Raw genomic sequence first — 27,965 nt, 5'->3', positions numbered from 1 at the left:
TGTTAGTGTTAGTTGCTTAGTCGTGTCCGACTCTGCAACCCCACGTAGCCTGCTAGGCTCCCCTGCACATGGGATTCTCCAGGCAAGAATACTGGAGTGGGTTGCCATTTCCTTCTCTAGGGGAACTTCCTGACCCAGGGATCGAACCCAGGTCTCCTGCATTGCAGGCAGATTCTTCACCCTCTGAGCCACCAGAGAAGCCCCCATATAAGGACGAGGTTCCATTTAAATCAAGAAAAAAGATTAAACTGTTGCCTTCTCATGACCAAACTGGGAACCTTTGCTGCAGAGTAAATCAATGTAGGTAGGGATCTTTGCATGCAAAGACAAGACCTTTATGTTTGTCTTCTTGTTTTAGTTGCTAAGTTGTATTTGACTCTCAGAGACCCCAAGGACCAGAGCCTGCCAGGCTCCTCTGTCCATGGGATTTCCCAGACAAGAACACTGGAGTGGGTTGCCATTTCCTTCTCCAGGGGATCTTCCTGACCCAGGGATCAAACTCACATCTCCTGCTTTGGCAGGCGGATTCTTTACTGCTGAGCCACCTGGGCAGCACTATCATCACCTTACAGACAAGGAAACGGAGACTCAGAGCAGCTCAAAGCCATTCACCCATTAATTAGCGGTCAAACAAATGGGCCGGGCCCTGTGCTGGGGTCTGGAGAACAAACAGACCCAGTCCTACCCTCAATTTGCTTCCAGCGTAGCAGGGAAGAGACTGTTAGTAAGTTACAGGAAGCTAAAGGGACACAGACTGTGCCTCCCCAAATATGCCGCTTTGACATAAAGATTGCTTTGAGCTGAATGCAGTTGAGAAGCAATGGACTGCAGGAAAAGCTCTCTGCCTTCCCCCTGATTACCTAAAAGCCGGGCATAAATTTCTCATGTGAAGGTGTCACCCTCCCCTCCAGCACCAGGAAGAGCCAAATGAGTTTTCATCACTGGAGAGGACTCTAGACTCTCATTAGTTCAGGGATGGCACGGAGAGGAATCCACATCACAAACCTTCCTAAAATGACCCTCATCTTCCATGAGTTTTCCTATATGTCTACCACCCCATCATGCACCACATCTGGAAGCTCAGAGGCCTTCTCTGTCTCGTCTCTTCTCCACAGATGTATTGTCCTTTGTATTAACCTCTGGGTCTACCCACCTCTGTGGGGTTTTCCTTTCATTCTGTGAGGCCCTCAATATGCATTTGAAATAAATCACTTTATTCAGTTCAACTGGCTTCAGCAGTTTTATCTCAAAGCCCCCAGCAAGAGTACTGGAGTGGGTTGCCGTTTCCTTCTCCAGGAGATCTTCCCAACCCAGGGATTGAACCCAGGTCTCCCTCACTGTAGGCAGACGCTTTACCGTCTGAGCCACCAGGGAAGCTCAAAGATCTGAGAGGGTAGAGGAAAAAGTTTCCCTCCTTCATGAAATCTCTCACACCCAGTCCTGTGTTCTTTCTACTTCTCCAATACACTGACACCATACTCCTGAGTCAGGAGAATAGGAGTGCCCAGGTCTGTTACTTAATCTTCAGTCTTTATCTGCTTTTTTCACCCAAAACTGACCTTGTCACCCCCCCCAATGCTTCCCCAAAACGTGCTTTGTTTCGTGAGGCGAAGATGAAGACCTAGATCTCCATGGCCAGTGTTTCGTGGGTTTCCCAGCAGCATCTTTCAGGGTTACTAAGATCCCAAAGCACGCTGCTCCACCTATATCTCATCTATGCCATGATGATGTGACTTGACCAAAGAAACTGGAAGCCAAAGAGAGAGACAGCTTCAGATTTTTGCTTATAAGACAATCATTTAGCCATGCAAACTATGCCAGGCTCTGATGGCTTCTGAGAAATGCCGAGCATTTCTAAAAAAAGGTATCATTAAGAATCATCCTTTTGATCTCTATTCACCTGAAGCATGTTTCCACACCCTGCCCAGAATTCTTCACCTCAACCCATGGAGTGCCTTGTCTCCATCCCATAGTTAAGCCCTGGTGGCTTTTGCTACCACAGAACCAATAAAAGGCTGCAGGAGGAGCCACAGGGATTCCGATGAAACAGCAGACAGCATGACAGTTGATGTGCAGAGGTGTGTGTGTTTGTGTGGGAACCTTGGGGACACCGAGGAGTACTGTGGGGGGGGTGGTTTTTCCAGGTTCTCATGGCCCTGAATGAACGTCACTGGATGTTGTGAGTGTTCAGCTGCAGCCCTGAGTCCTCTCAGCACTGAGTGACCGGTGCAGCCCTGATGCGCCTTAAGCTCACCTGCTTGAGTATCAAGGATGCTGATCACATTAGCAGTTTGCCCTGAAGTCTATCTCGCCTGCTGTGCGTCGCCTCCCCAGAACTTATCCATCCTTTCTCTGCAAGGATGACCAACATCTCCCCGATTCCCCCACCCTCCTTGAAAGCTCCTTCTCCTGACTGATGTTTACTCAACATTGTCTCCTGGGTGTCCTTCTAAGTTACAAAACATCTCAGAGCTCAGTTCTCTTGTTTGTGAAATGAAGACAATCACACTTTCTGCATCGTTGTTTAAAGGAATAAATAATGTCTAGAAAGCATTTGGGACAATGTCTGGCACATTCTACATTCTCAATAAAAAAACCTCAGAGTATTTCTAGCAATAGATGAATGGATAAAAAGATGTTGTTTTGTCGTCACTCAGTCATCGCTGGTGTATATACAAACACACACAATGAAATACTACGCAGCCATAAAAAAGAATGAAATCTTGCCATGTGCAGCGACGTGGACTGACTTGGAGGGCATTGTGCTAAGTGAAGTAAGTAAGAAAGGAAAGTACAAATGCTATATGATCTCATTTATATGTGGAATCTAAAAAATACAACAAACCAGTGAATATAACAAAAAAGAAGCAGACTCACAGATAATAGAGGACAAAATAGTGGTTACCAGTGGAGGGGGACAGGCAATAGGGGTATGAGACTGGGTGGTACAAACTATCCAGTGTAAGGTAGGTTCAAGAATATATTGTAAAACATGGGGAATAGAACCATTATATTGCAGTAACTATAAATGGAATGTAACCTTTAAAATCGTATAAAAAAATAAAAATTATGTTTAAAAGTCTCAGAGTATTTAACCTTCTCTCCCAGCCTTCATGAAAAGCTTTCAGCATCTTAGGATGGAGTCGGATGGAGTCTGGACAGTTCAGACTTGAGTTCCTCTCAAGGCAGTTTTCCATCTGCTTTATAACCGGAGAAAAACCAAATGGTTCCTAAGATCTGGGAAAAGGCAGGTCCGTGGAAGGTCTGCTGGGGGCGTGTGAGGAGCCTGAGCTGATAGCAAACTAGACACAAGCTCTTTTCTCTCTTGGGGAAAAGAGAACAGGGTTCTGTTCCATCGTGTGCACAAGAGGAAAATGCTGACGTGAGGTCACACAAAAGGAGCATGAAGGAATGAGAACGCCAGGCTGCGCATCTCAGCCTGCGTCAGCCTGAAAGACGCTGTGTCTCCTGGTTACTGCCCAGTTCTTGTATTTTATTTTGTGCCAGAAGGAGCACAAGCTCTCTGTGACAGCTAGATAAACAACCCCAAGGCTGAGCAAGCGAAGCTCAGATTTCCAAAATAAGTTTTTCTTCTCAGGGCAATGGAAGCTAGGAGAAGAGACTGGTCAGATATGTTTCTTCTCTCCTGGTCAAGGGAAAAACTTCCCTGGAGAAAGTGTCCATCCATTTGTGGGATGGGAGGATAAACCACTGAAATCCCCTAGGCCAGTAGCCTCCTCTTCTCATCGGACAATGCTCTCAATTTGAGGGAGGGATTCTGGTCAAAATCCATGCAGACGATGAGTCTTTCTATTTTGAACAACAGAATGAAAATTTGAGAGTTGGTTCTGGTTTTAAAATTCATTCCCTCCTCTGTTTCTCAATCCCACATGCAATTATTCATCGTCCATTCCATCTCCTCTAACCCTCCCCATCACCCACTCTTTTAATTGAAATTATAGTAGCTCAGTCACTTGCCAATGCAGGAGACCTGGGTTCGATCCCTGGGTTGGAAAGATTTCCTGGAGAAGGGAAGGGCTACCCACTCCAGTATTCTTGCCTGGGAAAACCCGTGGACAGAGGAGCCTGGTGGGCTACAGTCCAGGGGGTGCCAAAGAGTCAGACGTGACTGAGCTACTAATACTGTTACGTTCATAGTTGATTTACAATGTTTTGCCAATCTCCATTGTACAGCAAAGTGACTCAGACACACACATATATATTCTTTTTAAAAATATTCTTTTCCAGTATGTTTCATTCCAGGAGATTAAATATAGTTCCCTGTGCTATACAGTAGGACCTTGGTGTTTATCCATTCTAAAGTAATCGCTTGCATTTACCAACTCCAAACACCCAGTCCGTCCCTCTCCCTCCTCCTTGGCAACCACAAGTCTGATCTCTGTGTCTCTCTCACCCACTGCTGAAGAGTCTCCCCATCTCACTCATGCCGTGAGCTTGGAGGTACCCAATCGGCCACCAAGACAGTCATCTTTCAACCAAGCCCCGATGTCCAGGTCCAGTTTACCTTTGACCTCTACTGGTAGGGCTGGTTGACAAAAGAAAGTAATGGCTGATAAAACATTGTCTGGAGTCAAGGCCACTTAGAGGCAGGCAACACCTAAACCAAATGCCATCAGTTAAAAAACTAAAAGCTATGGGGCTTCCCTCACAGCTCAGCTGGTAAATCAACTCCCTGCAATGCAGGAGACCTGGGTTTGATTCCTGGGTCGGGAAGATCCCCTGGAGAAGGAAATGGCAACCCACTCCAGTATGCTTGCCTGGAGAATCCCATGGACAGAGGAGCCTGGCAGGCTACAGTCCATGGGATCGCAACAGTTGGACATGACTTAGCGACTAAACCACTACCACCACTAAAAGTGAAGCATGGGAAAAGGACTTGGGATTGGGGAGGGGTGGGTAGGGATGGCTGTGACTTGTAAAAGGTTTTTTGGTCCCATCTGATGTTTCAGGCTCTGTTCTCGTTTTGCTAAATATCAAGATTGTCATTTTCTAGAGATAAAGTTTGGGACAGGGGGTGAGCTGTGTGCCTCGTTTGGCACATGTGAACCAGCTGAAGTATCCAGAAAGCCTTGGACCAAACAGAAACTGAAGTTCCCACCCAGGTAGGGGCTGTTCCTTGACAATTTCTTGAGGTGCAGGGGGAGCCTCCCAGACCCAGGAGTGTCCACCATGCCCATGGCCTCACCCCATACATAGCCTGCTCCACCCTAAGCCTGTCTTTTCTTTTTTGCCTTTTGAATATTCAATGGAGCCTAATTTAAAAGGCCCGTCTTTGTGATCGCTGTGGCTGCCAAACAGTCCCCAGTCTAAAACGTACTTTGGATCCTGTGCAAAAGTTTGAAATTCCATGTGTTGTGGTCAGTGCCTGTGTTAGGTTATTTTGACCACTGCATCGCTGTAGTAAGGACTAGCATTCAGGGCCTTCCTTTGCTTTTGTGAGTTACACAGACTCAGATGTCTTGCTACTTGGGTATATATAGTAGGCTTGTAATATTTTTCAACTGAAGACCTAGTCCTTGTCCTCAGGGAACAGTAAGGCATCCTTGAAATGACCTGAATTCAAAGCACCTGATGAAATTGTGATTCTGATTGTGCTCTAAAGGAAAGAATTTCTCTTCTCTGCAAAGATATAAACACAGGCTGGATAAGCTTCTATTTAAGAAGTTATCAAGTAGATTCATGTCTGTTCAGATACTTGCACAAGCAACCTTTAAACTTTGTTCCAACTCTTGGATCCAACGGTTCCATGTCTCTAATTGGTTTTTTACACTCAAGGACCAGGCAGGATGGGGGGCTGCAAACTCCTGGGACTCTCCAAGTAGTGGTGAATTTCATGAGACACTTCTTCCTAGAAGTTTGAGTCAAAATGTTTAGCGAGCAGAGACACCTGTCTTAGAGCATGGAGGAAAGGCATTTTAGGTACGAATAAATAAATTTAATGCAGCAATGAAAATATCAAAGTTCAGCTACACACAGCAATATGGTGATCCTTCTGGCTTCCCAGCCAGGATGTGAATCACCCCTCTGTTCAGGGTCTCCACACTGTATATGCTACCCACCCGGTAGTCACTTGGTGGCCATGTTGGTTATCAGAAAACTGTTACAGCGTCACCATCCTTGTGTTCAAATAACCCTTATTTTACTTAATAATTGGAGAAGGAAATGGCAACCCACTCCAGTGTTCTTGCCTGGAGAATCCCATTACTTAATAATGGTCCCAAAGTGTAATAATAATGATGCCAGCAATTCAGATATTATCTTGCTGCTGCTGCTACTGCTAAGTCACTTCAGTCATGTCCGACTCTGTGCGACCCCTGAGACTGCAGCCCACCAGGCTCCCCTGTCCCTGGGATTCTCCAGGCAACAGCACTGGAGTGGGTTGCCATTTCCTTCTCCAATGCATGAAAGTGAAAAGTGAAAGTGAAGTCGCTCAGTCGTGTCCGACTCTTAGCGACCCCATGGACTGCAGCCCACCAGACTCCTCCATCCATGGGATTTTCCAGGCAAGAGTACTGGAGTGGGGTGCCATTGCCTTCTCCGGATATTATCTTACTGAACCTAATTTATGATTTAAGTTTTGCCATAGGTATGTATGGGCTTCCCTGGTAGCTCAGTTGGTAAAGAATCCACTTGCAATGCAGGAGATCCAAATTCATTCCCTGGGTCAGGAATATCCCCTGGAGTAGAAAATGGCAACCCACTCCAGTATTCTTGCCTGGGAAATCCCGTGGATAGAGGAGCCTAGCGGACTACAGTCCATGGGGTCGAAAGAGTCAGACACAACTTAGTGACTAAACCTCCATAGGGATATATACATAGGAAAAACTTAGTATATACAGAGTTTAGTACTCTCTGTGATTTCAGGCATCCATTGGGGGTTTTGGAACATACCCACACCATGGATAAGGGAGGATGACTGTATGCAGAGAATATCTCTAATCTTTGGAAAGCAGAGAAGAAAATAGTCCACGTTGCCTTAAGAAGGACACTCGGAGTCCAATTTTGTATCACGTGCATTTGTTACTATTCAAATAGAAAAGAGCATTTATTTTGAAAATATTCGCTGATTGCATGGTTCTTTCCTGATTTTATGTCTGGGCGCACCTTTATTGTAAAGTACTTCAGCAAAAAAATGAACTGGCATTCAAATAAACTGCCTGACTATGGCCATGTTAATTATACAAGGACTCTTCTAAGCAAACATTTTCAAAACTGTGCTGTTCAACACTGTAAAAATAAAGATAAATGGGACAAAACTGGAGCCCTCATGGAAGGGGAAGATAGGGAGGAGAGGAGGAAGGAAAGGAGACTGTTTGGTGCCCCTGGAATGTCTCTTCATGCAGCCGTTTAATTTTGCTGCTGTTTGTCTTTAGGAAATAGGATTGGGTCTTATCCCTTGCCTTGATGAGTCTTAGAAATCAACTAGGGGACACATCTTATAAACCAACTCTGTATGTTTCATACTAGACAAAGTGCTAACTACTTCAGTGGTAGCATCTTCATCTTTCTGCTCCTCTGAAGCTCTTTCATTCTCTCTGGTCCTTCGTTCCAAGAAGGCTTAGCTGAGATCCTGGGTAGTTGGCTTTTCATATCTGTTTGGTTTGAGGTCATTTAAAGGACACTGAAAATGGAACAGATAATGCAGCTTAGGTGCTGAGATTCCCAAATATTGTGGGAGAAAAAAGAGCAGAGGAAATTGCCTGCCACAGGTTGGACAAGTTTTAAATCCTCACTGTGGAGCTCTCTAGTACTCCTGAAGTCTACTCTAGTACTCCTGAGGACTCCCTTAGTACTCTAGCACCCCTGAAGACTCCTCTAATACTCCTATAGTACTAGAGTGGAGGAGGACAGGCCAAGATTTTACTCACATTAAGAAATAAGTCTTGCCTTCTGCTTGCCATCGTCATTCTGACTTATCTGTGGTTGCCTTTTGAAAACTACTTCCTACAGAAATTCTTCCAACTATCCCCTCCAGTTTTTTAAATGGCTATAAAAGATTTCAGCCATTTTTCTCCCCCAGTTTTATTGAGATATAATTTTATTGATATAATTGACAAATAACATTGTATAAGTTTAAAGTGTACACCATAATGCCCTGATACATGCATATACTGCAAAATGTTTACCACATTATGAGTGGTTAATATTCATCACCAGACAGTTATAGCTTTTTTTCCCTTGCAATACTTTTTAAGCTCTATTCTCTTAACTTTCAAATATATGGTACAGTCTTGTAACTATGGTACAGACTTGCTAACAGTCATGTTGTACCTCACATCTCCAGGACTTATTTATATTAAAACTGGAAGTTTCTACCTCTTGATCACTTTCACCCAGTTTTCCCACCCCTCACCCTCCGCCTCTGAAAATCACAAATCTGATCTCTATTTCTTATAAATCTGGGTATTTTAATATTCCACATGTAAGCAAGATCATACAATATTTGTTTTTCTCTTTCTGGCTTAGCCTAATGCCCTCAAGGTCCATCCATATTGTTGCAAATGACTTGATTTCCTTCTTTTTTACAGCTCAATGGTATGTGTGTATATATATATATATATATATATATATTTGTGTATATATACACGCACCACATTTTCTTTGCCCATGCACCTGTCTTGGGTTGCTTCCATGTCTTGGCTACTGTAAATGATGCTGCAGTGAGCACAGTGGTACAGATGTCTCTTCAGGATAATGATTTGGTTTCATTCTGTTATTCGTCTAGGAGTGGGATTACTGGATCATCTGGTATAGTTCTACTTTTAATCTTTTGAGGAACCTCCATACTGTTTTCCACAGTGGCTGTACCAAATGACACTCCCGCCAGCAGTGCACAAGGGTTCTGATTTGGATCATCTCAAAGGACAGAGGTTTAGAAGCATCTCATTGTTGCAGTGATCCAAACCCAGGCACCCCATTTCTTCATCAAAATCCCATTTGTTGCTCTTGCCAGGCAGGGCATATTGATGATAAGGCTGAGAGGTGTGGGTGAGGAGAAGGGGGTCTTCCTGGGGTGAATGGCATGTGGTGGGAGGGTGGTAGCTGTTAAAATCCACAGGCACCTTCTCTTCATAAAGTTCACCCCCTTGATTTGGCCATATGGGTGGATAGCTGGATTTGACTGCTGGTGGTTCCACTGGAACCGGCTGGTGGAAGGGTTCTGAAGAGCTCTGGGAAGGGGAGAAGTCATAGGGCCAGCTGGTCAGAGGAAATGGGTAACTGGGACAACTGTTGTCATTCAGAGGACTTCGTCCCAAAGCCACATTCTTATTCCATGTCTGCAGATCACTGTAATCAGAGAAGACTCCAGAGATGGAGGGCTGGAGCAGGTCTCCACTGCTGGAGACCCGACTGTGGGACAAATCCCATTTGTCGTACAGCTGAGGGGGGCCCAGAGTGGGAGTGAGGTTTGCCAGCTCAGAGGTACCCCCCAAACCATAGCTCTCGGGGAAGGATGAGCCATCATTCCATGCCTTCTGCTGGGGAGTGTAACCTATCACATGTCCGCTGTAACCAGGAGGCAGTTGGACAGCTTCCTGGAAAGACCAAGTTAAATTTTCCCAACTCTGTGTTTCACCTGGAAGAGGCTGGAAAGACAAAAGCTCGTGTTAATAAGTTAAACTCACCCTACTACCCCAGGCACCCATGAGTGACTCTGCTCAAGAAAGTGCTCTGTGCATTTTCCTCATTCCCTACATATTCGAAGCACAAACACACGCAGGGCTTTGCACAAGCACACAAGGCCTGCAAGAACTCAAGGCTGCTGCCATTTCAATGAGAAATCTGACCAACCAGGAAGGGCCGCATGGCCCTTCTTTTACTCGGACGGGAGAATGTTTAGAACATTCCACCTCAAATGCAAATCTGAAACCCTAATTGCCTCTGTGAGAAACTTGTAGGGGGCTATGTAAGACAAATCAAACCACAGCTTCAGAGTTTTACATTATCGTCAGAGGAATCTCAACTTCCTCCTTGACTTCTCTACTTTTTAATGGATTCCAAGAGTTTGTTTTTTTCCTCAAGAAACTCCGAGCTCACTTTGTTGAATCACAGGCCTCTGGCATATGATGTGGTCAACTTCTTTTTCTAAATGGAGAAAGTATATAATTCTCCAGTTAATCACAAGAAAAGAATCTGCTTGAGGACTAAGTTATCTTCTTGTTTATGTAAAACTATTGACTAATAGGGCTTTCTTGGTGGCTCAGTGATAAAGAATCTGCCTGCCAATGCAGGAGACGCAAGTTTGACCCCTGGGTTGAGAAGATCTCCTGAGAAAGAAATAGCAACCCACTCCATAGTCTTGCCTGGAAAATGTTATGGACAGAGGAGCCTGGCAGGCTACAGTCCATGGGGTCACAAAAGAGTCGGACACAACTTAGCAACTACACAACCACAACAACTGAGGAATAAGAGGATGGAGTTGGAGAGACTGACCAGGAAGGACGAGTGAGAAGAAACCCCCTGCAGCTTCTTCCAGGGCTGGTAGGTGGGATAAGGGACCCGTTGCTGGGATTCAGGGGCTCCTATTTCCCTGAAATTATGACTCAAATTATGACTTTTTTTCCTTAGGTACATTAGAACCTTCAAGGATGGACTGGCTCAATTTCTATACTCCTGAAACGTGGACCATTGACCAGTAGAAAATGTATGCTGCATGCTTTTTCAGTCACTTCAGTTGTGTCCACCTCTTTGTGACCTTATGGACTGTAGCCCACCAGGCTCCTCTGTTCATGGCATTCTCCAGGCAACAATACTGGAATGAGTTGCCATGCCCTCCTCCAAGGGATCTTCCCCACCCAGGGATTGAATCTGCATCTCTTATGTCTCCTGCATTGGCAGGCGGGTTCTTTACCACTAGCAGCACCTGGGAAGCCTAGGAAAAAGTATAGAAATTAGTAAAACACTATTAAGCAGACAAACCCTACCTACAGTATGACACTCAGAAAGCCATCAACATCACAGCACAGTTTGACCGTGGGGAGAAGTGGGCATCCCCACATCCCCAGATGACCACTGTTATCAAAAACTGCCTGATTATTTCATCTTGGTGAAGTGCACTAAGGAAATCATCGGCTTTGGGGGAGAATGAAGAAGTATGAGGCTCAGATTTTATGCAGATCATTTCTTTTTGGTTCTAGCAGAAATACAGAGAGTGCCAAACACAGGTTATGTACTAATTCAGGTCTCTTTTTAACTATAGTAGGGAAGATGATTCTGAAATTATATGGACTTTATGGTTGAGGGCATGCTACAAAGATGGTAGACATTAAGAGCAAAAGTATTCATATTCACATATTCAGTTTCTTTGCCAGGTGCTAGCTCATAGGTGAGCCTGAAGATATATGATATGGGGCTCTCTGTAGGTTCAAAGACCTGCTAAGAGCATGTTTAATCCATCACAGATAAATTCTGCCTAGGAATTTGTGCTCAGTCGTGTCTGACTTGCAACCCCATGGACTGCACTTTCTAGGCTCTTCTGTCCATGGAATTTTCCAGGTAGGCATATTGGAATGGGTTGCCATTTCCTATTCCAGGGGATCTTCCTGACCCAGGTGTAGAACCCATATCTCTTGGGTCTCCTGTATTAGCAGACGGATTCTTTACCACTAGCAGCATGTGGGAAGCCTTCATTTGTAGGTGATGACAGGGAAATCTACTGCTGCCACCTCAGGGCTGGCAAGTCCCCATATATTTTGAATATGTATGGAGCAAGGTTACCTTTATCTCTGGGCTCTGTTTCAGCTTCGAGGAGACTGAGGAAGACGCCGAGTGTGTTTTCTTCACTGCTCTTCTGGCCTCGGCTTCCAATTTGGTTTCTGGCTTTGGATGGTCATGCTCTCCCTTTGACTTAAAGGAGAAGAAGCAGTGAAATAAACAACTAGATGTACTTCATGGTATGTAAAGTCTTATCCTGTTCTCTGCTGTCAGACTGGGTGCTGTTGCAGTTGACTTTTGTCACAAGATCAGAGCAACCTTTTAAGATCCTCCCAGGGTTGGATAGCATCACCGATTCAACAGACATGAGGTTGAGCAAACTCCGGGAGACAGTGAGGGACAGGGAAGCCTGGCATACTATATGCAGTCCATGGGGTTGAAAAGAGTCAGACACAACTTAGTGACTGAACAAGAAGCCCACCCACCCGCCGGCCTTTGCTGATGGTACGCCTTCTTTGCATGGTGCCTCTCCCCAGCCCTGCCACGTCACATTCATAGTGATAATGAGTAACACTGATTATACATATTCTTGAATCTTCAGCGCAATGCTGTGAGGGCCACACCATTACCATCACCCCCAGCTTACAGAGTAGGAGGAGATGGAGGCATGGAGAGATTTACCACCTAGGAAACCTCCACCAGTAAAGTGGGGAAACTGGGATCCAGAGTGTGCCAGAGCCAGCCAGGCGGAGAGTCAACTGTTGGCCATTCAGGTATTTTGTGAGCTGGTTGTTAAAAATGGCTTGACACTTTGCTGTACATCTGAAATTAACACAACACTGTAAATCAACCATGGGTGTGCGTGCATGCTCAGTCATGTCTGACTCTTTGTGACCCCAAGGACTACTAGGCTTCTCTGTCTATGAGATTTTCTAAGCAAGAATACTGGAATGGGTTGCCATTTCCTCCTTGAAGGTACCTTCCTCCAGGGATCAAACCCATGTCTCTTGTGTCTCCTGCATTGGCAAGCAGCTTCTCTAACAGTAGCACCACCTGGGAAGCCCCCTCAAATCAACTATACTCCAATAGAATTAAAATAAAAAAAAATATATTTGTTGGAGATACTGAATGAACAAAGAGGAAAGCAAGGAAAGAAAATTTCAGGTCGTCTTGCACAGTTCTACCAAAGAGATCTTTCCAGAGGATTTCTGTCAAGCTTAATATCTTCATTCTCTATTACCTTCAATATTAATTTTTGATACGCTTTTGCCATGAAACCCTGTGTTCAACCTTATGATCATGTAAGTATTATGAAAAACTGTATACTAAAATAATTAACTTAAAGAAAACCAACTTGAAATCACCCATGATGAGAATAGTTATATTCCAGAAGTTGGCAAACCCTGTACATTCAGAGCATTTTCTTTTCAGAGGGCAAGGACTCAGATCCAAACAGTCCAGCTCTCAGAGTCCACTGTTTCTACCACCTCCCTGGAGAGGACCCCTTAACATTTTACCAAAAACTGGGGCTTAGGGGAATAAAGCAATGGGTCCATGTTTACAGAGCTGGTGAAAAGTCAGAGCTGGGTCTGCGGAAGGCCAGTGCATGGGGGCTCATGTTGCCGACAGCATGTCGCCCCCTTGGAACCTGGGCTCTGCCCTTGGCTCCTCTCTCAAGGTTCGGGGTACAGACGTTCGTTTGCCCAGAGGGTACCCCCAGGGAGGGTACAGACTCCCCTCCACCTGTGCCTCTCCCGGAGGCAAGTCTCCCTCGTGCTCTGTGAACAGTTCCTGAAGTAAAGAGAAACGGAATCTCTAACGTAAATCCAACCTGGAAAAATATGAAGCGTCCGTCGTGCCTCCAGAAGTTGGTGACGGGAAAGCCCCCGTGGCCCCGGCAGGGAATGAGCTTCAGGGGCCCGTCGCAGTTGGGACAGCGTTTCCCTACAAAAGAGCAGAGGAAGGTGACCACGCCCGGCAGAGCCCGGCCAGCGGAGCCCTGAGTCTGTGCAGCTCTGCCTGTGTCGGACTTGACTCCTGCACAGCAGACAGTCCACCTGGGCACAGTGTTACAGACCTTCACCCACTGGGCATGACTCCTGGGCCTAGGAGACCAGACCACTAAAACAGCCCAGGTCACTCTCACAGGTGGTAGAGGAAGCAGTTACTTACTGAGTGGAATATTTTACAGGTCGGGGGTGGGCAGCGGGTGGGAGCTCTTTTAAGCAAAAAAAAAAAAATCCCTCTCTCCTTATTTACCGATACTTCAAATTCTTTGTAAAGAGGAAAAAATCCTTTCACTTCACAATTTGAACTAAGGGTCAAGGAGCAAAACCACATGACAGAGAGAATACAGCTACTAAATTTCCACTAAAGTGTAAATGACTGATACCATCCTGCCCCGAGAGCAAGTTTGGAAAACAAAGGACAAGGAAAGAACATGAAGTAACTTGAGGTCTGAAGTGGGCAATGCACAGGGAATGCTGAATGCATCTATTTCACAATCTGATGAATATGATAAAAAAAAAAAATGAAGAATTAGCATGTGATGATGGCCTGAACCTAAATGGCATGGAATTGAGTCTAACCTCAGATTTAGTCCCTGGTCCCCCCTTCAGATCAAAGCACTCACTGAGATCATTTGGGGGACCCCATTCCCCAAGGTGTAGGGTGGCAAGCCTGATGCACAAATTTCTCTTACACTATTCATATATGTGACTGCGCTGATGAATTAATGTTTGTCCCCTGAGTATGCATCCTTCTTTTAATAGAGGCCCCAAATCAGATCTTAACCCTAGGGAGCAGTGTTAGCGGTGGGTGCAGCGGGCACGGCAGATCTATAGGAATACAGGGACCCCGGGGGCTGGCTGGCTCTCCTTAAAATGATCTCTAGAAACGGCCTTGGTCTCCTCCACCCTCCCTTGGGAGGAGGGAGAACTTTAAGGCCCCTCAGGGCGGGAGCGCCACTCACTCTGCTGCTTCTGCCGGGCCTTGTCGCAGATGGCTGGCCTCAGGTAGACCTTGCGGCCTTCGGCGACCGAGCAGTCGCGGCCGCACACCACCACGCCCAGGCAGGACTTCTTGAGGATGCGGGAGTTGTGGTTGTTGGTGTTGCGCATGGCCCAGCTGCTCAGGTGGCGCTGTGCGTTCCTGTCGTCGGAGCTGTAGATGTGTTTCTCGTAGGCATCGGGCCACTCCTGGAACCAGTCCGTCTTTTTCACGTTCTGATGAAAACACAAAGGAGATTATTATAGTTTCAGCTGAAGTCACCACTGGGCATAAAGGTAGCCTGGTGCACAGCTCTTCTGGGAGCTGTATCTCTGGCAAAGACCAAGCTGGATCTTACCACGTGGTCTGAGCATGCACAGCCCGGCTGCGGCCATGTGAACACCGGGTCCATACCACATCTGCCCCCTGGACCAGAATGGCTTGTGATGCAGCCCTCTGCACGACTGATGCTCCTCTAGCCTTTGGTGATGAGAGTGAGGACCACTGCTCACTGAGAATGTTGGAGGGTGAAGCAACATAATGGTACTCTTGCACAATGGCTGTGGACGGCACTGGGGCAGGGCAGTGGTGGTTAGCTTGTTGAGAAAGTGGAGGGTTTAATGCAAAACCACCTGAGAAACGCAGTGGAAGGCTGGAGAGCCGCTTCCTCCTCTGCGGAAACTCTCTCCCCTTTGCCCTACTCTCATGTTCGTGAACCTCAAACGGGGTGGAGGAGTAAGGACAAGTTGAGCTTGACTGAAAACTTTCATGTTCCTGCCCAGGACTGACACAGTTCCCTGCCCATGGGTACCCAACTAAAGAAAACTCTCCTCTTTAAGTGGGCAGGGACACGGGACACTCAATCCTCATAGCATAAGTTATTTGACTTTCTGTGCCTCTGTTTCTTCATGTGTATAATAGAAATAACTAGACCTACCTACCTCGAGTGGGTCTGAGAGTTACATAGGATAATATATCAAAAGTACTTAGCACATCACCTAGCAGGCAGGGAGCTCTGGCTGAATGTTCATGAAGTTATGGAGCATGGCCACATTTGGCCAGTTCTTAGAGTGAGAATCATTAGCAATCTCAGTGGTCAAACTTAAGCAGTGCCCATTCTTGCAGCTTTCAGAGACTTGGTATAAGAAACATTTTTCAACAAGAAGCTTCTGGAAGGTTAGGGTTTAGATTCTAGAAGCTCCAGAAGGGTGCGTCTCCTTTGCTCCTCAAGCAAGAAAACATAGCATAGACTGTGAGAAAGGAAAAACAAGATGTTTGAGAAGGAAAAGCAAACGTCAGGATGGAAGGGCAGCTCCAGGAGGTCGTGTCTCTCCAAGTTGGAGTTCAAGTGTAGAAGACGCCAAAGAACTTTGTAACATGCGATTCTGGGTAGGCAGCTGTCTCTGAAGCCTCATTTTTTTCTTCTCTTAAATGGGGATATTGATAAAACACTCTTCACAAAAGTACTTGGAAGAGCAGATGTGTTGTAAACTAAGTTTTATATTATTAATGATAGTTGTCATTTGCATGGAATTTCATGGAGATTGAAATGGGTCTGAGGAAATAAAAATGAGAGGTTTTATGTACACGAGAGGTAGTACTAATTAATAGTGAAGAGCTAGGGTCTGCAAGCTAGGACCATGGGCCAAATCCAGTCCAGTGTCTGTTTTTTTTTTTAAATATATTTATTTATTTGGCTGCATCAGGTCTTAGTTTTGACATGTGAACTCTTAGTTGCAGTATGTGGGAGCTAGTTTCCTGACCAGGGATCGAACCCAAGCCCCTGCTGTGGGAGCACAGAGTCTTAGCCTCTGGACCACTAGGGAAGTCCCCAATGCCTGTTTTTGTAAATAAAGTTTTATTGGAATCCAGCCATGTTCATTCATGGCTGTGAAGACGTTTACACACCATGACAGAGTCCAGTAGGTGCAGTCAAGACTGTATGACCCACAAAACCTAAACTATTTACTATCTAGCCCTTCACAGAGAGCTGGTCCCCTGCTAGCAGGAGCACAGCTTGTGGAGGCACTCGGCCAGGGTGCGGGCCTTACCCTGAGAGGGTTCCTTCCCACACAGGGCTCCACTTTCTGCTCTGTGAGATGGGGGCCGTGGGAGTACCTGCCCGACAGGGATGTTTGAAGACTGAATGGGTTACCATACACAAAACATTCAAAATAGTGCTTGCTACTCACAGCAGCCAAGACATGGAAGCAACCTCAGTGTCCATTGACAGATGAATGGATAAAGAAGTTGTAGTAATACATATCATGGAATATTCAGCCATGAAAAGGAATGAAATAACACCATTTGCAGCAGCATGGATGGACCTAGAGATGATCATACTAAGTTGAAGCAAGTAAAAAAAAGGACAAATATCATATCACTTATATGTAAAATCTAAAAAAAAAAAAAAAGATACAGGGAATTGCCTTGTGGTCCAGTGGTTAGGACTCCGTGCTTTCACTGCTGAGGCCCTGGGCTCATTCCCTGGTCAAGAAACTAGGATCCTGCAAGTTGTGTGCAGCAGGGGGGAAAAAAGGAAAAAAAAATTTAAATGATACAAATGAATTTATCTACGAAATAAAAATAAATTCACAGACATAGAAAACAAACTTATGGTTACCAAAGAGGAAAGCAGAGAGGGCTAAATTAGGAGTCAGGAGTTAGCAGATGCAAACTACTATATATGTAAAATATACTTAAAAAAAGAAAAAGATCCTACTGTGTAGCACAGGGACCTCTATTTGATTTCCTGTAATAAACCATAATGGAAAGGAACATGGAAAAGAATATATATTGATAAATGTATAACTGAATCACTTGGCTATATACCAGAAACTAAAGCAACGTGGCAAATCGACTATACATCAATAAAACATAAAGCCAGTGCCGGGCACACAGCAAGTTCCACATCAGTGTTAGCTGTTAGTCTTCTGATCTTGGGCAACACACACCAGCCACTGGGTGTGAGGGCCAGCAGCTTTTAGAAGATGACCCCCAGAGAAGTCACTTGACACTTTAAACCTTGTTTAGCCAAATGTAAGACAGGAGTCCAGGCCCCTATAAAACCAAAGCTTCGTGGGCACAGCTCCTGGTTTTGAGCTTCTCTCTCAGAACAGTGACAACGGTAGCTCCCCTGTGCCGTCCAGTGGTGAGGAAAGGGGACGCTGCTCCAGAAGGGCAGGGGAAAGGGGGCGCTGCTCCAGAAGGGCAGGGGAAAGGGGGCGCTGCTCCAGAAGGGCAGGGGAAAGCGGGTGGTGTCTAGGGGTGGGGGTCCCCTCTGGTCCAAAGGCGACTGCGTCTAGTTTCTAGGAAAGAGGCCCAGCTGGGCCGAGATGCTGAGTGAGCTGTGTTCTCCAGTTCTCTCTCCAGCTTCTCTGGTAATTCTGAGTGGTATTAATTCAACACACAGCCTCGGGCAGCCCCCGGAGGCGGCCCCCTCTTCCCCTCCTGCTTCCTCCACCCACCTTCTCTTCTCTTCCTTCTAATCCGAAGCTCTAAACAGTGCTCTCTTCTGCCACAGACATGCCGCCAAAAGCATAGCATTTCATCTTCTGAAGTAATAACAAGGTAGGTTAAAACGTTAAAATGTGGACCTTTAACAATCTGGGCTGCAGAAATCTACCAGTGGATTTGAATTATTCCAATATAAAGCACAGGTGTCAGGGCAGCAGAGACAAGAACAAGGTGGTCTTGAAGGAAAGCTGAGATTTCCGTGATTTAAAGGTGAGGGATGGGACTTCTCTGGCGGTCCAGTGCCTAAGACGCCAGGCTCTCACTGCAAGGGGTCTGGATTCGAACCCTGGTTGGGGAACTCGGTCCTACATACTGCTACTAAGAGGTCCCATGCTGCAACTAAGATGCAAATAAGACCCAGTGCAGCCAAGTAAATACATAAATACTTTTTAAATAAATAAAATAAAGCTGAGGGGTCCCTTCAGTCTGGTCAATGGCATAGACCCCACAAACCAGAAGGAACCTACAGTGTTTGGGAGAGCAATTCAAATACTCCAGTTAAAGCAAGGACTCCCTGCCACTGGAGCAAGAAGCGCTCTGAACTGCCTTTTCTTTCTCTCTCAGTTTAATGCATGTTTTTGCTTCCCTATAAGGTTTCCTCTTTGATGAATTATTTAGAAATACATTGTTTAGTTTCCGTGTATTTACAGAATTTCTTGTTGTCTTTTGTTATTAATGTCTGGTTTGGATCCACTGTAGTTGAACACACTCTGTGTTTTCGATTACTTTAATATTGTTGAGGTTCGTTCTAAAGCCCACATGGTTTATTCTGCATTCCACAGTATGTTAAGCTTTTTATTCCATCAGCTCCTCCACCAGTACCTTAGTTTTCTAATTCCATTAATAAGCCAGTAATAAGTTTGACAACGTACAACCTCAAGAAAATTACCAGGAGCAAGAGTATTTACATCAAGATATTTGCTTGGCTACTTACATATGACCAGTCTTGTGACTTGGACTTTTGTGGGATTTCTGACATTTTTTGACATTGCAAATATGAGAAAACCCAGATTCCAGTGATGCAAAGGAATCCAGGTATCAAATGAATGATAGGGAACTCTGAAAATCTACTAAAATTTAAGGCTGCTGCTGCTAAGTCGCTTCAGTCATGTCCGACTCTATGCGACCCCATGGATTCTCCAGGCAAGAGCACTGGAGTGGGTTGCCATTTCCTTCTCCAACGCATGAAAGTGAAAAGTGAAAGTTAAGTCGCTCAGTTGTGTCCGACCCTCAGCGACCCCATGGACTGCAGCCCACCAGGCTCCCCCGTCCATGGGATTTTCCAGGCAAGAATATTGGAGTGGGGTGCCAAAAGGAAGAACAATTCTTTCTTAATCTTGTTTAACAATTCCTCACAAAACATTTCCCTCTTTTCTGATCTTCTGTTTGTTTTTATTTCTAAATTTTCATGAGTAACTCTTTGTTTTCCCTCTTGGTTAAGAAGTTTATAATTTAAAGGGAATATTCTTAAGGTTTCCAACAAATAAATATAACAAATTTATATTATATTATATCGTGGGTAATATCATTGGTGGTTTAATGAATATTTCTGTGACTTTTGTATGTAATTTTTGTCCCTAACAGACTTAGTCTTCTAAGTCACTCAAAATCTTTGAGGTTGTGCAATGATAGCACCTTTCATTCTTCCCTCATTCTCATTTATTTAACTACTTGAAGTTTTAATGTGTATCTTAAGAAATATATACTGTTATATAAAACTAATGAGCTAAAATCAAAATTCTGAAATGAGATATCGAAAATATTGATATTAGCATGCTATTATATTAAAAATGATTTTCCCTTGGGATATAATCCACTCTAGTGTAAAACAATTATCTGCCAGGTTTCCTTTAATAAGAATAGCTTATAGTGCTCGCTTCGGCAGCACATATACTAAAATTGGAACAATACAGAGAAGATTAGCATGGCCCCTGCGCAAGGATGACACGCAAATTCGTGAAGTGTTCCATATTTTAAAAAAAAAAAAAGAATAGCTTATAAATTCCTCATAAGTAAATGTTTCCAAATAAAACAGGGTTAGCAAACAGATACATGTTTAAATAAATCAGAGAGAGGGAAAAATGAGATATTACTTATGGAGCACAGAAAAAAAAAAATGTATCCAGCATTTTGATTTACCTTCAACCTTTTGGGAACTTACCTCTCTGAACCAACTGGAAACCCAACTCCAAATGTTTTCAAAGAGAGAAATTCAATTCGACTAAATGCTTTTGAGTTAACTTAAGCATTACTGCCTTTGGGTAATCTTGCAATTTCCTACCTTTATTAAAGGTCAAGATGCAGGTAAAAAGTTCCATATTTGCTCGGACAACACTAAGGTGGGACAGAGTGCCCCAGCTTTCAAATTCTGTCACCCCCTACCTTTTCTTTTCTCCCTTTCCTTCCCAATTCCACGCGGCTAAGCAAGAGACCTCCTGGCAGGCACCCAACGAGAGTCTCTGCTACCATCCCCACCACCCCAGAAGCAGAGGGCAGCAGCAGAAGTCTGGCCCCCAAAGTGGGGGGACCCAATGACCATGGGGTCCATACAAGTGGAGATGTCCCAGGGAGTTCAAATGACATTGAGAGCAAGGAGAATGCTAGGCAAAGAGGACAAAGTCACAAGTGTCCCCGCCAGACCAACAGCAAGGTGACCTGACCATGCAGTCAGATAATAATTCACCAGAAATGCAGACTCGTATTTACCCCTTAGCTCCCTAGCACCAAGACACATCTGATTACAACTAGCTTGTTCTGATTACATTTATCCACACAAATTCACAGAAGGAGCTCAGAGATTCACTTTTGCCCAGAAGACTGAGGCAAAGGAAATTATGCTTGTTAAAACCATAGTCCAGGAATGAACTCATCAGAGACATGGCCTCGTTGGGGTTGATTCTCCAGGCTTCAGGTGGCCCCATATTTATGTTTAGCCTATGTATAGTTTAAGATTTTTCTCTACAAAAAAATATATTTAAACCTTGGAATTGTGTGAGCTAATAGCTCCGTGTGGCTTTGGTTGTGGGTTTAATCGGCAAACTGCTCATGTTCAAGGAACAAAATGATTCGGGGTGTTTGTCTGCTGTGGGGCTATTGGAATACCTTGTGCTTCTGCTCAGAGAATCTGGCAGGTGCAGGGAGCAGAGCAGCCGCTCCCGTCTCCCTGTTCAGTGGGTACTATTGAGAAGAAAAAGGAATTGGTTTTCTTCCCGATTTTCAACCAGAAAAAAAAAGAAAGAGATTTCTTCATCATTCAAGGCTCTCAAGTATTACAATCAATGTTAATGAGAAGCATCCTTGTAATGAACCATGTATGTACATGCTAAGTTGCTTCAGTCGTGTCAGACTTTTTGTGACCCTATGGACAGTAGCCCGCCAGGCTTTTCTGTCCATAGGATTCTCCAGGCAAGAATACTGGAGTGGGTTGCCATGCCCTCCTTCAGGAGATCTTCCCAACCCAGGGATCAAACGTGCGTCTCTTATACCTCCTGCAGTCGGAAGGCAGGTTCTTTACCATGAGCGCCACCTGGGAAGCCCAGTGAACCATGTGGTGGGCATTTTTAACAGAGGTTAAGACTAACCCAACCCAGACTTTTGTGGCTTGGATCAAGCAAACCCTACAGCAATTATATTTGAACTTCCAAAGTAGTTTAAGGGAATAGAAAGGGAAAGCAAAGTCGGTGTATTAGGTTGGACTGGAATAAAGAGGCATTTATCAATGATGGTTTTGAGTAAGTTCAGCGCCTGCAGTTCTGGGCTGACTCCGTGGAGGCTGGATAAAGTAGAAGTGGTATCAAATTAACTACAAGTTAGACAAGTGATCAGAAATGAGTTCCAGGAAGATTTATAAAGACAAACATGCAGCTGAAAGAAGGGAGGAGGGCACACGAAACAATCCTGCCTCCAAACCACCTTTCAGGTCGCTTGTCTCCTAGATCTCCTTACTGAATGCCTGTGCATGGTTCCCCTGTAGGGAGCCTTTGAACTTCAAAGTGCTCTACTTTGCCTTGTTTGTCTTATCTTCATCTGACCTAATCCTCTCACCTTTTACAATATACTTGTCCAGAGAGAGCCCTTTTGCCAAATGCTCAGCCTTTATCCCCATGCCTGAAAGTAAGTGAAAGTGTTAGTCGCTCAGTCGGGTCAGACTCTTTACGATCCCTGTGGACTGGAGCCCGCCAGGCTCCTCTGTCCATGGGATTTCCCAGGCAAGAATACTGGAGTGGGTTGCCATTTCCTTCTCCAGGAGATTTTCCAACCCAGGGATCAAACCTGAGTCTTCTGTATTGCAGGTAGATTTTTTACCGTCTGAGCCACCAGGGAAGCCAAAGCCTACAGTACTCATTATTCCCAGTCAGTCTTCCATCCAAGTACTAACCAGGCCTGACACTGCTTAGCTTCTGAGATCAGATGAGATGGGGCACGTTCAGGGTAATACGGCTGTAGACATATCAGAGTCATGCTAAATTATATACGCCCTCCTTCAGTGCCTCTGGCATTTTTTTTATATGGCATTGATTCTCTGTTCTGACAGTGATCTTGTTCCACTGGCCCAAATCATGAGTCCTTCCATGAAAGTTAACATGGGGTAACAGCCTCTGCATCCAGTGGTATTTGACACATCCCATTGACATCAAAAATCTCTGATGTCCTGATGAGGATGTCATTGTTCACTATTGCCAAAAATTAGCTCATAGATCTTGATCTGTGATTAGAAAGGGCCTTTGGAGTTTCCAGGACCAGAAGATGCAACAAGCACTCAGGTAACCATCTTGAAACTTGAAGCAAGTCAGTGGATTAATAAGAAAGAAATTTATCTACAAGTTGCAGGAATTTGTAGGAACCGTGGCAAGAACATGCAAATATGAAAAATAAACTATAAATTCGTTGTATGGGGGACAGAGAATGAAATTGGGGAAATGTATAATAGTAGTAAGCCAGTGCTTGCTATTATAGATGGAATTCTTTGAAACATATTTTTTTAATGCTCAAACAGATGGTCTGAGGACCACTCATTGCCTAAGGGGCTCCATGGAAAAACAGAGAGAGCTTTGGGGTCAAAAATAAGTTAGGGCGATATTGCCAACACAGCCTCCTCTTGGGAGAGCCATAATGCAGTAAGAAAGACACTATGTCTGCAGCAGAGAGATTGGCTTAGGGAATTCTCCAGTGGTTAGGACTCTGCATTTCCACTGCAGGGGGCATGCGTTCAAAACTAAGATTCCACATGATGCATGGCATGGGAAAAAAAAAAGAAGAAATTGGCTTAACTTGGTTGAACTTAGTCCTTTTTTCTTTCCTTCATAACATCCATTAAAATCCTTGTAACTTACACACTACAGAACACATTTTGAGAACACATCTGTTCTAAACAACTTAGAGATTCAAGCAAGGTATATGAAGAATTACTATTTTACTTTTACAGAGGAGATAATGAAAACGAGAAAACAGATTTGTTTAGAGTCACCCAGATGATAAGCCATGGACCCACTCATTCATGAATTTCATACTTGTCCTTTCTTGTTTAATAAGTGCCAGGCCCTGTGCTTGGCACCCAGCCCCTGTCCTAGGGTGCAGGCCACCTTCTGAATCTCGAGTCACCAGATCCTCAATTGTTAGAACTAAAAGAGTCCAGAAGAGACTACTTAGTGCAACAACTTCATTATCAGAAGAGGAAAGGGGACCTCAGAAATGCTAAACCACTCTATGAAGTTCTACAGGTAAAAGGAAGCAAGACTGGAATTCAAAGCCTAGGCCTGGTCTCCTAGCCTTGTGCTTCTCATCATACACTGGTCTGCCTTCAGAAACACTCTCAAAATGTAAAATCTACTGTGCTTGGCTTCAACACCTTCTATTTTTCGCCTCAGCTGGGTCTTGATACGATTCCACAGTCCCATAAATCCAGATAAGGACTATGTCGACTCTGCTCAGAAAATGTGCGTGCTTAGTCACTTCAGTCGTGTCTGACTCTTTGCAGCCCCATGGACTGTGGCCACCAGACTCCTCTGTCCATGGGGTTCTCCAGGCAAGAATACTGGAGTGGGTTGCCATTTCCTTCTCCAAAATACTAAGGCACCATTTGCTCTTTTAATCATTTCCCTGGCATATTTAACAAACTGAAGAGCACTTATCTATTTCCATGAGCAACCAAAGTTTTTCTACAAACTAAAAATGGTACATTTCCAGAATTGAATGTGGACTTTTCTTGTAAATGTCTCTGGTATCTGAGAAGGCTTAAGTTTTGGAAAATTCATGTTGGAACATGAACCTTTATGAACCCTGAGATCCCCTCCAGGGACATGGTTCTTTCTTTTGTCTATAGATTTGATGAATGATATGAATCCTCTGCCCTAGAAAAAATACATGTTAGCACAGTGTTCTTAGACCCCATTAAAGGTCCCGCTCTAGGATGGGAATTTGCGAAATCATCTATATACCTGCTTCCTTCAACTCTTGTTTTTGAAGATGTCCAGTTTCTCTATTTGGGACCTGCAATCACGAATTAGGATTATGGGTCTCTGAGACAGCGGTAATTAAAATTTACCTTAAAGTTTCCCCTAAAACAGCTACTACTGTTATAAACCAATTACAAGCAACTATAAACACAAATGCTTAAAATAGATATTTGCATGATTTAGCTGTGGTATATTTAGCCATCCTTAAATGAATGGCAAGTACAGCATACTTAGTGCTTCCTAGCTCTTCCAAAACCTACCAGGAGAGAATGGGGGAGGAAGTTAAAGGGGAAACATAAAGAGGAGCACTTCACTAGAGTGAAATTTGGAATGATCTGGAAGCCTTCTTTAGAGTGAAATCTGGAATGAGTATAAATCAAAACTACTGGGAAAAAAACCCAACAATAACTGTGGAATCTCCATTCCCTCTCCTCTGCTTGGGATAATTCAAATTTCTCATTCCCCAGAATCAGGCAAATGAGCGTGACCTTCCACTAGATGGTTCTGGCAGTCTCGTCTTAGCTTTCCCAGGCACCTTTCCCAATAACTTCCAGTGAAAACCTTCTTCACTGGAAGAAAGACCAAAACGTGGAGTCAAGGAAATCAGTTTTAAACAACTAATGTTGGAAATTGCCTGGTGGTCCAGTGGTTAAGACTCAATGCTTTCCCTGCTGTGACCTGGGATTCAGTTCCCAGTTGGGAACTAAGATCTCACAAGCCATGTGGCTCAGCAAAAAAAAAAAAAAAAAGATAAAAAATAAAACAACTATTTTCCACCAAATTAAGAGTGTAAAATGCCAGTTGCCAGGCCTTTCCTGGTGGCACAGTAGACGGGAATCCGCCTGTCAGTGGAGGGGACATGGGATCAATCCCTGGTCTGGGAAGATTCCAGAGGCCGCAGAACAACTAAGCCCATGTGCTGCAACTACAGAAGCCTGCGTGCTTAGAGCCGGTGCTCCACAAGAGAAGCCACTGTAATGAGAGACCCGAGCCCTGCAATGAAACGTAGCCCCGGCTTGCAGTAACTAGAGAAAGTCCGCGCAAAGCAAGGTAGACCCAGTGCAGCCAAAAATAAACAAAATAAAAAAAAATTTTAAATGTCATTGCCAAAGATGAAGGCAAAGAAAACATGAAATGGAAGCTGCTCTGTTAGCTGGAGAGTAGCCCCACGTGCACGGACTGTGTAGTAGTCACAAAGTTCTAGAAGAGGACTCTCACCGGGACACCCCAAAGACAGATTTAGGTTAGACCCATTATTCCCAGCAAATAAGGTTGTATGGGAGCTCGTGTGTTACAGAGGGTCAATCTACAGACACATTATCATGGATTTCATTCTACTAGCTAGCCGGGCGGGTGGCATTGGAGCCAAAACAACTTCGAAAGGCAGGGGAAGTAACACTTTCTTTGCATCAATCTGTAACCAGGGGAGTCTGGTCTGTGAGGGCCTTCTCAAATCATGGGCTTAGGAATCTCCTCTTAAAAGTCCTCAGTCGGAGGCTTCCCTGGTGACTCAGTGTGAAGACTCAGCCTGCCAATGCAGGAGACACAGGTTCCATCCCTGGTCCAGGACGATCCCACATGCCACAGAGCAGCTAAGCCTGTGAACCACAAGTATCAAGCCTGTGCTCTGGAGCCTGGGAGCTGCAACTACTGAAGCCTGGTGCCCTAGAGCCTGTGCTCTGCAACAAGAGAAGCCACCAAAATGAGACACCTGGGCACCGCAACTAGAGAAAAGCCCATGCATCAACGAAGACCCGGCACAGCCAAAAATAAATACATCAAAGTCATATACATTAAAAAAGTCCTTGGTCAGATGTCCAACTGAAACTGTGTAGGAGAGGCATTTACTCAGCTGGGACCCTCACCAGGTTTCTTCCAGGTCTTAGCAAGTTACGTTCAAGGCTTCACGGCCAAATGCTGAGCACAGCATGAGAACAAGTACATACCTGCGGCAGCTTCATATCATTAATATCCCAGCTTAGTTCTTTGTCTGCAGAATCCGTGTTCTCAGGTTCCATGATGAAGTCAGGTCACCCACAGGATTCTGTCTATCCAGCTGCTCTAGAAGTACTTGAGAATTTTGCTCTCAAAGGCTCTTACAGTTGGATCAGTCCACCCAAGCAGTTTAGACCAGGAGACTGCTTTCCAACACTAAAAAATAAATGACAATGATACTGATCATTAAAGAGATAAAAATCAGTGCTCTTGGGTGGAGGGGGAGGGGAGGGAGGTTCACGAGGAAGAGGACATAGGTATACTTGGGACTGATTCGCATTGTTGTATGGCTAAAACCAGGATAACTCTGTAAAACAGTTATTCTCCAGTTGAAAATGACTTTTAAGAAAAGGAATTCAGAAGAAAATACCATTAAAAATACCAGTGCTCGTCTGCCAGAAAAGACTGTTTCACTGATATTTTGGGAAGCACCAACATACAAACAAAAACAAAATGTAGAAGCCATTAGTGAGCCTGCTGGAATAAAGCTTGACCATGGGGAAGAACATCACTTTCACCCTCAGATTTGGGCTACTACCTTCCTGGTTGCTAGCCCCAAGTGCAAAGGCATCTGTAAGTACCATGGTCACCTGTAGCCAATGGTTAGGACCTTTTCCTCCAAGTACCGGGTTGGGGAGGGAGGGATAACTGGCTTGGAGTTGTTTCCATGGATACACCTTCATAAATTAGCTACTCTGTGGGTGTGTTACAAGAGGGGAACATCACAGCCAGATGTGTCTACAAGTCTTTTTAAAATTTAAATTCCCATAGAGATTAATAATCCAGCATATATTTTATATATTGGAGAAGGAAATGGCAACCCACTCCAGTACTCTTGCCTGGAGAATCCCATGGACAGAGGAGTCTGGTAGGCTACAGTCCATGGGGACACAAAGAGTCAGACACGACTGAGCAACTTCACTCATATATTTTATATCTTCAAATATTCTCAAATGATTATCAGATTCCTCTAAAACCTTGGCACTATTGACATTGAAAACCTGTTTGATAATCTTTGTTGTGGGGCTTGCATTGTAGGATACTTAACAGCATCCTTTGGTCTCTGCCCATTAGGTGTTGGCAGCAACCTACCCCTCCTTGTTGACCACCAACCGTATCTCCAGACATTGCCAAATATCTCCCAGAGGAAAAAACTGAGGACTACCGCTCTAAAATAGTGTTTCTCACCTTTGTTTAATCCAAAGCACCCTTCAAGACTTTCTGACTTCAGCAATCTCACTCTTCCCTGCTTGCCACAAGAAAATTCTGTCTGATCTTACTTTCATTAAATTGTATTTTAGAAATAGTAAATATTAAAACATGTTTGTGCAAACT

General features: G+C 44.5%; 1 protein-coding gene and 1 non-coding gene across 3 annotated transcripts in view; one reads left to right on the top strand and one right to left on the bottom strand.

Moving 5' to 3' along the window:
* Window positions 1–8,581: 8,581 nt before the first annotated feature.
* The window catches only part of GCM1 (glial cells missing transcription factor 1), a 41,580-nt gene continuing 22,196 nt past the window's right edge, over window positions 8,582–27,965 (bottom strand). For both annotated transcript variants that reach the window (XM_055574642.1, XM_055574641.1), the window contains exons 2-6: window positions 26,582–26,786; window positions 14,648–14,900; window positions 13,508–13,620; window positions 11,740–11,868; window positions 8,582–9,608 (exon numbers count right to left, since the gene is read on the bottom strand). In XM_055574642.1, coding sequence (XP_055430617.1) covers window positions 8,874–9,608; window positions 11,740–11,868; window positions 13,508–13,620; window positions 14,648–14,900; window positions 26,582–26,653 — 1,302 coding nt within the window. In that variant the 5' untranslated portion in view covers window positions 26,654–26,786 and the 3' untranslated portion in view covers window positions 8,582–8,873. The remainder of the gene's footprint in view (window positions 9,609–11,739; window positions 11,869–13,507; window positions 13,621–14,647; window positions 14,901–26,581; window positions 26,787–27,965) is intronic.
* Window positions 20,050–20,156, top strand: LOC129648151 (U6 spliceosomal RNA). Its single transcript, XR_008712733.1, has one exon. It is a non-coding gene; the product is annotated as a U6 spliceosomal RNA (small nuclear RNA).

This window comes from Bubalus kerabau, chromosome 3, assembly GCF_029407905.1.
Source record: "Bubalus kerabau isolate K-KA32 ecotype Philippines breed swamp buffalo chromosome 3, PCC_UOA_SB_1v2, whole genome shotgun sequence".
NCBI lineage: Eukaryota > Metazoa > Chordata > Mammalia > Artiodactyla > Bovidae > Bubalus > Bubalus kerabau.
The sequence above is the reverse complement of the archived record's forward strand: the minus strand, read 5'-3'. Positions and strand labels throughout refer to the sequence as shown.